Source organism: Bombina bombina, chromosome 1 (genome assembly GCF_027579735.1).
Source record: "Bombina bombina isolate aBomBom1 chromosome 1, aBomBom1.pri, whole genome shotgun sequence".
Taxonomy (NCBI): domain Eukaryota; kingdom Metazoa; phylum Chordata; class Amphibia; order Anura; family Bombinatoridae; genus Bombina; species Bombina bombina.
This window is the reverse complement of record NC_069499.1, coordinates 352,444,976-352,458,213: the sequence shown is the minus strand read 5'-3', so window position 1 is coordinate 352,458,213 and position 13,238 is coordinate 352,444,976. Positions and strand designations below refer to the sequence as shown.

At 39.1% G+C, this 13,238-nt stretch overlaps 1 protein-coding gene across 1 annotated transcript in view; it reads right to left on the bottom strand.

Moving 5' to 3' along the window:
* The window catches only part of PTPRN (protein tyrosine phosphatase receptor type N), a 339,294-nt gene that overhangs the window by 281,505 nt on the left and 44,551 nt on the right, over nt 1-13,238 (bottom strand). Inside the window, exons 3-5 of the mRNA XM_053698177.1 lie at nt 10,755-10,868; nt 10,391-10,496; nt 9,324-9,627 (exon numbers count right to left, since the gene is read on the bottom strand). Coding sequence (XP_053554152.1) covers nt 9,324-9,627; nt 10,391-10,496; nt 10,755-10,868 — 524 coding nt within the window. The remainder of the gene's footprint in view (nt 1-9,323; nt 9,628-10,390; nt 10,497-10,754; nt 10,869-13,238) is intronic.

Genomic DNA, 13,238 nt, shown 5'->3' with positions numbered 1-13,238 from the left:
AAAAGTTGATTTGTGTTTTTGAAGAGGTTAACTTGAATTTCAAGTTGTCTGTCAATTGGTTCAGGGTATTTACCCATACATCAAGATCCTCTTGGGTACCTGACCAGATCAAGAACAAATCGTCTATGTATCTCCTGTACAGTCGTATTCTGCTGTCCTTAAAACAGTCAGTTAGATGCTCCTCGAATTCAGACATGTAAATATTAGAATAAGATGGGGCCACATTGGACCCCATAGCAGTTCCTGCTGTCTGCAGATAATATTTTTGCTCAAATTTGAAATAATTGAGGGTCAGACAATATTCCAGGAGTTGTAGAAGTACCTCTGGTGGTGGACCTATATAAGGATACTTCCTTAAGTGTGACTGTACGGCTGCTAGACCACCATTATGGGAGATCACTGTATAAAGACTTGTTACGTCTAGTGTGACGAGGATATCTTCCTCAGTCACCTCCTGTTCATCTTTCAATAGTTTGATCAGTTCTATTGAATCAAGAAGAAATGAGGCAATGTTCCGTACCAAGGGCTGCAAAAAGCTGTCAACAAATGTAGCCAGTGTTTGCAGAAGTGATCCTCTAGCCGTCCCGGTGGATGTATTTGATCTTTGTGGACCTTAGGCAGTGTGTAGATAATGGGTATTATTGGATGATCAACCACAAGGAAATCTTTATTTGCAGCACTGATAAAACTCATATCTGTGATGAGTGTCAGGTAACCATCAATACGTTCCTTGAACAGTTTTGTGGGATCAGCTGTTAGTTGTCTATATGTGTTGGTGTCTGCCAGTTGTCCAAGTATTTCATTACGATAATCGGCATAGTCCATCAGGACCAAGGCTCTACCCTTATCAGCTTCCCTGATTACTAGGCTTGGGTCTCTTTTTAGAGTATTCAAGGCTTGCCACTCAGCGGCTGAAAGATTCCTTTTGACCTCCAATTTGTGCTCATCACAAGAACCATACATCTGGTCTGTCACCATCCTAGAAAACGTTTTAATGCTTGCATTCGTACTTTTAGGGTCAAATGAACTCTTGCCCCTAAAGTTATCTTGTTCTGTATTTGTGTCCCTGAAGAATTCTTTGAGCTTCAAAGTTCGATTAAATTTAAAGATGTCAACATGCAGGTCAAACTTGTCAGCGGTAGTAGTTGGTACATATGTTAATCCTCTCTGTAGGAGTTTTTGTTCAGTCTCTGTTAATTGGTGCTGACTGAGATTCATGATGTTGCTTAAACACATAGTAGAAGTCTGATCATTGATCCAGGGCTACTGTTGTACTTCCTTACAGGGATGTTCTGTAGCGTATCATGTATTACTGCCTAGTGTATTAACTTAATAAGAGTGATCATTATCTTATTAGCCACCTAGTTTGACAAAGGAGGCAGCGTTTATTGTTGGGACAATATATTCTGAGAGGATGTTTTAAATGTAAGACAACGTGTGCCTACGTTATTAGTTCTTAGATTTGAATCATATGGAAGCAATGCATTAACGAGTGATCAGCAGTAAATGCTAACTAGGTTAATTAATGTCACATATACCTGATGATCTGAAGCAACCTCGTTTAAACACATAGTAGAACTTTGATTATTGATCCAGGGCTATTGCTGTACTTTATGACAGGGATGTTCTCTAGCGTATCATGTATTGCAGTCTAGTACATTAACCTAACAAGGGTGTTCATTATCTAGCTTGATACTGGAGGCAACGCTTATTGTTGGCGAATTTTTTAAATGTAAGTCGACGTGTGCCCACATTATTAGTTCATAGATTTGAATCACATGTAATCAATGTATTAACAGCTGATCAGCAGTAACTACTAATTAGGGTAATGAATGTCACACATGCCTTATGATTGTAACACCTGGTGATTATGATGTTTATAGCAATATCACGTACGCTTACCACTATCGATATTTAGCCCATATCGCATGTACCACATACTAGCCGATTTTTGTAAAGAATGTTTATATGGCCCAGATAAATATGAGTATTAGATTGTAGCTGTTGTGCCAAATAGATAATGATGATGGTACTATTTAACTGTTTGAAGTGTTTACATGCAATTAATTTTACTGTGCTTACACTTTTGCTTTTTTGATTTGGCCCAGGTGTGTTGCCGTAATTGGCCATTTGCGCATGCGCAATAGCTCTAATGGGACGCCGATCCGACACACCTGAGTTCAATCTGATGCACTGTGTGGGGTATATATAGGAGGGTAAGTTTGATTGTTATTATATGTTTTTTTGAGTCTGAGGAAGGTGCTAAAGACCCCCTAAACGTCACAAATAAAGAAACTGTGAAGTTAAAACCGGAGAGTGCCTGATCTTTTGGATATTATATATATATATATGTGTATACATACAAATACACAACAATACATAACTAACGTTCTCTGGTAAGACTTGTTGTAATACCAGATTGTGCGCTATTCTTAGTGCCGTGCTGCTATATCAATATTGCACCTTTTGCTATCAATAATGATCCAATTGTATTGGAGTCATTGTTTTTGCTAGTCTTACCAAGCTAACCACACAAAAAGCACACCTTCATCACTCTTAACCCTTACTGTACCAGTTCCCGTATCTGCAAATATCTCTCACCACTATGGTCTGCCTGACTGCTTTTAAAGGAACAGTAAACTAAACTTTCTAGTCCTGAAAATTGAAATAGCACAAGGCAGGCATCAAAAGCCAATCCTTGCCACATTTCTGTCTCTCATTTGCAGTTGGTTATCATTCTCCTGAAGCCAAACAATGGAGACAATGCCAGTGGCAACTGGCAAGCACTGCCTTCTGCAGATTCATGCCCGGATTGGCTCCTCCAAATAAGGAAAGTGGTGTGTGGAGTTTGACCATTAAAAAAACAATTGCAGCAAACAAAGTATTAATCTGTTCTATAATGTTCACACTCTGCTAATATGTTAATCTATTCGAAAACTGCAAAAAATGTAATTCCAAGGTATTAATCATCCCTTTAAGTTTGCATTTTAAACCCTTACTTTACCACCTCTCCACCTTAATCAACACTAACCAATCCAGTATTCCTAACTGCAATTAATGCTGCTTCCCTCCCAGATGTTTCAGATAGCACAACAATTGTTGTGCTGGGGACCCAGGCTGTAAGAAATTCATAGTGGTTAAGGCAGGGGTCTCAAGCTCACTGTATCTGGGGGCCAATGGTCAAGTGTGCATTCCGATGGAGGCCACTTGAACAGAGTGAGTGCTCTGGAACTGGATATACTAGGAACTGGAAGTGACATTTACCCAAGTAGTAGTGTATGGTGGGAGTTGTAGCCCACAATAAACATACACAGTTGTGTATATTTATCTTGTGAGTGCCAAGTGAAGTGATCATTCTAGAACTGCATAACAGTTAAAAGTGACATTTATCAAACCAGTACATGGCGGGGGTCTACAATAGACAATGCCTGCTTGTCGTTATATTTATCTAGTCAGTGCCTGCATAGAACATCAACTTGTTAACACCTATTAGAACCCTAAAAACATTATGGGGTTCAAATAATGTCCTAATAAACAAGGGAGGGCCAGATTAAACTATGTTTAGGGCCGCATATGGCCCCAGGGCCTGTTCTTTGAGACCACTGGGTTAAGAAGATCAAGGTAAGTTGCTGCTAGGGGACTAGGGTTAATAATGGTTATAGGTTCAGGAAATAGGGGGTTATTAGTACTGGAGGGGGGGGAAGATGGAGAATTTGAAGTGTTCCTACACAGCACAGACAGTGTGCTCACTGAAGCCAAAAAACAGTACACTTCAAATAATGCCTCTGTAACCTGTCACTAAACCTACACTACCTACCTCATACTGTAAAGTCTTCCCGCTAAAAAGGTGGCGAGACAAACATGGCTGAAACCCTAAACGTAATCTGCACTTCAGAGATTGGAATATATTGCACTACTGGTGATGTATCCCAATCAAAATGCAGGTTACTCACCTGGAATACCCAACTAACTACCACAGAACGTTTACATCTACATCATGTCTTTGCTATACCCAACTTATAAAGCATATATAATGCATATTATTTTAATCATTGTATAGAAATTAAACTGCTTTTTTTTTGCATGTTCTTTTTATGATTTAAAACATAATCTATAATTGTAAATGTTAGCTTTTACAACCATTTATGTTATGACTGCACAAGTAATATGCAATTATTTTTTTTTAATTATTTCTTTTGGCTGCAAAATGGTGGCATGAAATATACCAAAATGGGCCTAGATCATTACCTTGGGTTGTCTACTAAAAAATAAATATACGGCTAGATTACAAGTTTTTCGTTTTGAACTGTGCTGTGCTAACGAGCAGTTTTGTCTCAGCGCTTACTTACATGCAGCGCTGGTTTTTACAAACCCGGCGTTAAAAGGCAAGAAGTGAGCGTTGAGCAAAATGTTGCTCCCTACCGCACTCCAATACCAGTGATGCTTAAGTCAGCGGTGAGCTGGTCGTACGTGCTCGTGCACGATTACCCCATAGGAATCAACGGGGAGAGCCAGCTGAGAAAAAGTCTAACACCTGAAAAAAGCAGCGTAAAACTCAGTAACGCAGCCCCATTGATTCCTATGGGGAAACACATTTTATGTTTACACCTAACACCTTAACATGAACCCCAAGTCTAAACACCCCTAATCTTACACTTATTAACCCCTAATCTGCCGCTCTGGACACCGCCGCCACCTACATTATACTTATGAACCCCTAATCTGCTGCCCCCAACATCGCCGACACCTACATTATATTTATTAACCCTTAATCTGACACCCCCAATGTCGCCGCAACCTACATATACTTATTAACCCCTAATCTGCTGCCCCCAACATCGCATCCACTATAATAAACATATTAACCCCTAAACCGCAGCACTCCGGCCTCGCAAACATTAGTTAAATATTATTAACCCCTAATCTGCCGTCCCTAATATCGCCAACACCTACCTACATTTAATAACCCCTAATCTGCCGCCCCCAACGTCGCCGCCACTATACTAAATGTATTAACCCCTAAACCGAAGTCTAACCCTAACCCTAACACCTCCTAACTGAAATATAATTTAAATAAATCTAACTAAAAATTCCTATCATTACCTAAATAATTGGTATTTAAAACTAAATACTTACCTGTAAAATAAACCCTAAGATAGCTACAATATAACTAATAGTTATATTGTAGCTAGCTTAGGGTTTATTTTTATTTTACAGGCAAGTTTGTATTTATTTTAACTAGGTAGAATAGTTATTACATAGTTATTAACTATTTAATAACTACCTAGCTAAAATAAATACAAAAGTACCTGTAAAATAAAACCTAACCTAAGTTACAATAACACCTAACACTACACTATAATTAAATAAATTAACTAACGCCTAGATTACGAGTTGCGTTAGGAGGGGTGCGGTGCTAACGAGCAGTTTATGCTCACCGCTCACTTAAAGACAGCGCTGGTATTATGTGTTTTTACAAACCCGGCGTTAACCGCAAAAAAGTGAGCGTAGAGCAAAATTTTGATCCACAACTCACCTCAATACCAGCGCTGCTTACGTTAGCGGTGAGTTGGTAAAACGTGCTCGTGCACAATTTCCCCATAGGAATCAATAGGGGAGAGCCGGCTGAAAAAAAACTAACACCTGCAAAAAAGCAGCGTTTAGCTCCTTACGCAGCCCCATTGATTCCTATGGGGAAAATACATTTATGTCTACACCTAACACCCTAACATGAACCCAGAGTCTAAACACCCATAATCTTACACTTATTAACCCCTAATCTGCCACCGCCGCCACCTACATTATACTTATGAACTCCTAATCTGCTGCCCCCAACATCGCCGACACCTACATTATATTTATTAACCCCTAATCTGCCACACCCAATGTCGCCGCAACCTAACTACATTTATCAACCCCTAATCTGCCGCCCCCAACGTCGCCACCACTATAATAAAGTAAAGTGTTTGCGATGCGGGAGTGCAGCGGTTTAGGGGTTAATATATTTATTATAGTGGCGGCAATGTCCGGTTCAGCAGATTGGGGTTAAAATATTGTGGGAGGGCCTCGGTTTAGGGGTTAATAGGTAGTTTATGGGTGTTAGTGTACTTTTTAGCACTTTCGTTAAGAGTTTTATGCTACGTCGTTGTAGTGTAAAACTCTTAACTACTGACTTTTAAATGCGGTACCAGTCTAGACAGGAGAGGGTCTAACGCTCACTTTTTGTCAGACTCGTAATACCGGCGCTATGCAAGTCCCATTGAAAATATAGGATACGCAATTGACGTAAGTGGATTTGCGGTATTTCCAAGTCTGGCCAAAAAAGTGAGCGGTACACCTGTACCTGCAAGGCTCGTAATACCAGCGGGCATTAAAAAGCAGCATTAGGACCGGCCAACGCTGCTTTTTAAGGCTAACGCCATACTCGTAATCTAGCCGTAAATTAACAACAATTAAATAAATTAAATTAAATTACCTAGTACAAAAACCCCCCCCACTAAATTACAGAAAATAATAAACAAATTACAAGATATTTAAACTAATTACACCTAATCTAATAGCCCTATCAAAATAAAAAAAGCCCCCCCAAAATAAAAATAAAAACCTAGCCTAAACTAAACTATTAATAGCTCTTAAAAGAACCTTTTGCGGGGCATTGCCCCAAAGTAATCAGCTCTTTTACCTGTAAAAAAAAATACAAACAACCCCCAACAGTAAAACCCACTACCCACACAACCAACCCCCCAAATAAAATACTATCTAAAAAAAACTTGGATGGGCATTGCCCTTAAAAGGGCAGTTAGCTCTTTTGCAGCCCAAACCCTAACCTAAAAATAAAACCCACCCAATACATCCTTAAAAAAACCTAACACTAACCCCCTGAAGATCGACTTACAGTTCTGAAGACCGGACATCCATCCTCAAGGAAGTAGCAGAAGTCTTCATCCAACCGGGCCGAAGTCCTCAACGAAGCCTGGAGAAGTCTTCATCCAAGCCGGGCGAAGTGGTCCTCCAGACGGGCAGAAGTCTTCATCCAGACGGCATCTTCTATCTTCATCCATCTATCTTGAATCAGCCAATAGGATATTTTCTACCTTAATTCTGATTGGCTGATAGAATTCTATCAACCAATCGGAATCTATGGGACGCCATCTTGGATGACGTCACTTAAAGTGGAGCCGCTCCGCGTCGGATGGATGAAGATAGAAGATGCCATCTGGATGAAGACTTCTGCCCGTCTGGAGGACCACTTTGCCCGGCTTGGATGAAGACTTCTCCCGGCTTCATTGAGGACTTCGGCCCGCTTGGATGAAGACTTCTGCCGCTTCCTTGAGGATGGATGTCCGTTCTTCAGAACTGTAAGTCGATCTTCAGGGGGTTAGTGTTAGGTTTTTTTTAAGGGTGTAATTTAGTGTTTGTTTGTTTTTTGTACTTTTGTACTAATTTAATTTATTTAATTGTTGTTAATTTAGTTAATTTATTTAATTAAGTGTAGTCTTAGGTGGTATTGTAACTTAGGTTAGGTTTTATTTTACAGTTACTTTTGTATTTATTTTAGCTAGGTAGTTATTAAATAGTTAATAACTATTTAATAACTATTCTACCTAGTTAAAATAAATACAAACTTGCCTGTAAAATAAAAATAAACCCTAAGCTAGCTACAATGTAACTATTAGTTATATTGTAGCTAGCTTATGGTTTACTTTACAGGTAAGTATTTAGTTTTAAATAGGAATTATTTAGGTAATGATAGGAATATTTAGTTAGATTTATTTAAATTATATTTCAGTTAAGAGGTGTTAGGATTAGACTTAGGTTTAGGGGTTAATACATTTAGTATAGTGGCGGCGACGTTGGGGGCAGCAGATTAGGGGTTAATAAATGTAGGTAGGTGGCGGGGATGTTAGGGACGGCAGATTAGGGGGTTAATAATATTTAACTAATGTTTGCGAGGCGGGAGTGCGGCGGTTTAGGGGTTAATATGTTTATTATAGTGGTGGCGACGTTGGGGGCCGCAGATTAGGGGTTAATAAGTGTAGGTAGGTTGCGGCGACATTGGGGGCAGCAGGTTAGGGGTTACAATTTTAATTTTAGTGTTTGTGATGCAGGAGGGCCTCGGTTTAGGGGTTAATAGGTAGTTTATGGGTGCTAGTGTACTTTTTAGCACTTTAGTTATGAGTTTTATGTTTCGGCGTTGTACCATAAAACTCTTAACTACTGACTTTTAAATGCGTTAGGGATCTTGACAGGGTAGGGTGTACCTCTCACTTTTTTGCCTCCCAGGACAGACTCGTAATATCAGCGCTATGGAAGTCCCATAGAAAAAAGACTTTACGAAGTTTACGTAAGTCGTTTTGCGGTAAGGCCAAAGAAGTGTGCGGTGCCCCTAAACCTGCAAGACTTGTAATAGCAACGGGCGTAAAAAAGCAGCGTTAGGACCTGTTAACGCTGCTTTTTTACCTTAACGCACAACTCATAATCTAGTCGATAGTTTTGATATGTAAATCAAAAAAACAAGGGTCTATTTCTGTTTAAATGGAGTGATAGTAAAAATGCTAAACATTCTCTGGGACTTTGGGCAAATATTTCTCTGAAATTCCTGGTACTGAAGGGATTTATAATTAAAATGAGACTCTTGAGTTATATTTGTTAGTTTAATATATATTATAGTGCAGTTACTCTGTTGAATTTACCTTCACTTTAACTATATACATTTTCAGTATAGGGTTACCACAGGCAAAATCAGCTATTTCAAAGGATAATATAAAGATATAGGAGTTATTTGTAAACAATTTAATACCCCACAACAGGTAAAATGGATAATTGAGAACAAATTAAAGGGGATACATTTTTTGGTAAACTGTCCCTATAAGGTAAAAACTGCCGTTAGAGAATTCCAACAAGAGTACATCATATTACTAGATACATTAATTACAGAATCTTGCAAGCCAAGAGACCTTTATGTAAAGCCCAAACATCTTTTGTCAATCAATAAATAGCCCATTGTTGATTTTGTTTTTGAGCTTCTTTTTAAAAACAAAAACAATTTAAACAGTTGTGTTATTTTTTAATTCAATTTAGCATCAATGAACTCCCCATAAAGCATATGGCTTTGTTTACGCTACGTGGTATGCTATTTACAACTATAAATTATTATATAAATATAAAAACATATCTGTATTTTGCAAAATTCTGTATCTTCCTTTCATTTTTTGGAGAAGTAGAAGAAAGCAAAATATGAATTGAAAGATGAAAACAGAGACAAGAGAAGGACCAGTGAACATAAGGGTGACAGTAGATTTGTATAATTAATTCATTGTTACCTTGGTGTATGAATGCAGCGGAGGCAGATTTTCTTGGGTGTTGCTCCGTTGTGAACTGGGGGTTTGTGAGTTTAACAGTATGTAAGTAAGATAGCGGTCTACCAAAGGGGAAGTATTCTTTTTAATTGATCCAGAAAGCCTCTGTTGCTGAACAGTGGGGACTTCTGATGACGCTGATGATGAAAGCCGGGGTCTGAAATATTGCAGCTGGTCATTAGACCCAACCCATCTCGGTGTGGAGGGCTGGACAGCTCCAGACAGACGCTGCACTGTTCTTCCAGGGGTGCGAAAAACAGGGGGGTACCTAAGGCAATACAGGATAAAGAAGAATTAGCCTGCAAATAAACGTATCAGGCCTCTGCACTGTAAAATTACTATTACAATTTTTACTTTGTATTATATGACAACTTTTATTTTGCACTTTTACTTTGTTTGTACTATGAAATTACAGTTTGTATTTTGCACTTTCATGGTGATTTGTATTATGTATTTTTTTTAATGGTTTTTATAAGTGGTTATTTTATTGTAATGAAATGTAATGAACCCCTTAGTGAGAAAGACAGATCTCAAGGTAAAATGTGTCTTTCCGGAATCCTATGAATGATCTCTTTTTTTAGATAATCTCACCTGAGCAGAGAGCTTTAGAAAATCAGAACCTATTTTTTAAACCCCACAAAGGGCTAGATTATGAGTGGAGTGCTATTTATAGTTCCCACTCGCGAGTTAACTCCGCTAGAAGAAAGCTTTTTGTACACGTCGGGTTGTGCCCGTAGTATATGGCTTTTGCAACAGTGCTACTTTCTATGCTACCTTGTTTACCTGATTGTGTACAATTATTGCTTGTAAGACCTCCTCCACAACTATCTTAAACAGCAACCTTTAAACCTTTTTAGGCCGCAATTTTGCGAAATTGCCATATCCAAGGAGGGCGCACTTCACATTCAACCTAAATCTGAGACTTCCAGCACAAATTCCCTTTATTACTGCGGTCTTATATTGCTAGTGAATTTGCTTTCTCTTTTCTTCCTCCTCTCTTACTTCTTTTCCTCCCCCTTTGTGACCTTTACCTCTCGTCATCCAGAACGTCAAGAGGCTCTATGGGTCTGTGTTGAGGGAGATGACCCATCTTATGAGCCATTATTCGCTGTGTCATATCGTCCCTCCATGACATACCTGCAGACATGGACGGAGAAGGGTTGGAAAAAAGCAATCAATTAAATAGATTTATCATCACTGAAATGTTAATTGAAGAATTACTAAATCATTTTAACTGACTTAACAATCACTGTATTACACAGTGACAGAACTTTAAAACATGTTGTTTTGGAAAAGATATAAGTGTAGTAGTTACAGGGTTTTGTGAGGGAATGAGGCTGAGATATGATTAAATGGTTTATATGAAAGGATAAAGGACATTACTTATTTGCATACCTTTTGCTGTAAGCTGGCGCAATACGTCCTGCAGATGTTGCAGTGTACCAGGAGTCACCTGAATCTGACCCACATCCCGCTCTGTCCGCTCTCGGCATTGACCAAACAAGCCATCTGCAAGCAAAACAGAACTATTCTATTTCGTGAATTCTAAAGTTTTTCCAGTACTTAAAGGGACACTCAAGTCAAAATAAACATTTATGATTCAGATAGAACATGCAGTTGTAAGACACTTTCCAATTTACTTCCATTATAAAAGTTTGCTCAGTCTTTTTATATACACACTTTCTGGGGAACAAGATCCTACTGAGCATGTGCACAAACTCACATGGTATACGTATACTAGTCTGTGATTGGTTGATGCCTGTCACATAATACAGGGGGCTAGAAAATGGTAGAAAAATTAGTTTGTCAGAAAAAATCTACTGCTTATTTGAAATTCAGAGTAAGGGGCCGATTTATGAAAGTGCTGACAGACATGATCCACTGTAGCGATCATGTCCGCTGCACATCAATAAATCAATCATTTATCATTGCACAAGCAGTTCTGGTGAAATCGGCCACTAGCAGGGGGTGTTGATCAACCTGATCGCATGTGATCGGGCTGATTGCTGTCGAGTTAAGGAGCAGCGGTCTTAAGACCACTGCTTCTTATCTCCTGTTTCCGGCGAGCCCCGAAGGTTCCTGCTGAAACAGCTGCATCAAGCTCCATTCGGAGCTTGATGAATCAGCTCCTAAGTGTTAAAACGTTGTCTTTTTATTATGCACTTGTTAATTATGTCATTGTACTGCATTGAGTGGTCGTTTAAATATGTTAAACATCCTTTTTAGTCAATATTCATATAACAATTTAGTATGGTAATTTTATATTAAGTGAGTTTAGCATGAACACAGCATTACCCATACTCCATAGTTTTAAAATGTACACATGTACATATATGCTTTATATTCTAATCAGGGATAGGCAAGGTGTCCGTACACGGACACTGGTGTCCGTGACTAGACCTTGCAGTGTCCGCCACAACCTTAGTATATCTTTTCTTTCTGATTAAATAATAGGAATAAAAAAAAATATGTTGTGTGAATAAAGTTAGTGGCTTGTCAAGAGACTGCTAGCGATATTGGGTGATAAGTTATGGAATAAAAAAAGCCTGAGTGAAATACTGGATGTGTATCTGCATCTGTATAATAACACCCAGCTCTATACAAAGACACAGTAGTGACACTGGCACATGCGTATAGCCAATCAAGGCCTGGTTATAGGGTCAGTGGTATCTGCATAAGTATAATAACACCCAGCACTATATAATGACACAGTAGTGACACTGGCACATGGGTATAGCCAGAAGAGGGCTGGTTATAGGATCAGTGGTATCTGCATCAGTATAATAACACCAAGCAGTATATAATGACACAGTAGTGACACTGGCACATGGGTATAGCCAGAGGAGGGCTGGTTATAGGATCAGTGGTATCTGCATCAGTATAATAACACCCAGCACTATATAATGACACATTAGTGACACTGGCTTATGGGTATAGCCAGAGGAGGGCTGGTTATAGGGTCAGTGTTATCTGCATTAGTATAATAACACCCAGCACTATAAAATGACACAGTAGTGACACTGGCTCATGGGTATAGCCAGAGGAGGGCTGGTTATAGGATCAGTGGTATCTGCATCAGTATAATAACACTCAGTACTATATAATGACACAGTAGTGACACTGGCACATGGGTATAGCCAGAGGAGGGCTGGTTATAGGATCAGTGGTATCTGCATCAGTATAATAACACCCAGCACTATATAATGACACAGTAGTGACACTGGCACATGGGTATAGCCAGAGGAGGGCTGGTTATAGGATCAGTGGTATCTGCATCTGTATAATAACACCAAACACTATACAAAGACACAGTAGTGACACTGGCTTATGGGTATAGCCAGAGGAGGGCTGGTTATAGGATCAGTGGTATCTACATCAGTATAATAACACCAAGCACTATATAATGACACAGTAGTGACCCTGGCTCATGGGTATAGCCAGAAGAGGGCTGGTTAAAGGATCAGTGGTATCTGCATCAGTATAATAACACCCAGTACTATATAATGACACAGTAGTGACACTGGCACATGGGTATAGCCAGAGGAGGGCTGGTTATAGAATCAGTGGTATCTGCATCAGTATAATAACACTAAACACTATAAAATAATGTTTTTTATTTCAAATATACCTTGGTGTCCTTCACTAAGGTCTGTACTTTGGAAAATGTCCGCCACAGCCTTTGTCTGTGCCTATCCCTGATTCTAATAGGCAATACTGTATTAGACATCAGTGTGTAACAGGCATCAAACTATCCAAAGATTTCTCATACATAAGTACCAATGTACCAGAGACAAATATTTATCTGGCTTAAAAAGAGACTCAAAACCTAAACTGATCCAGATCCTCTTCATGATAACTCACTTTGAAAGCCATGGGATT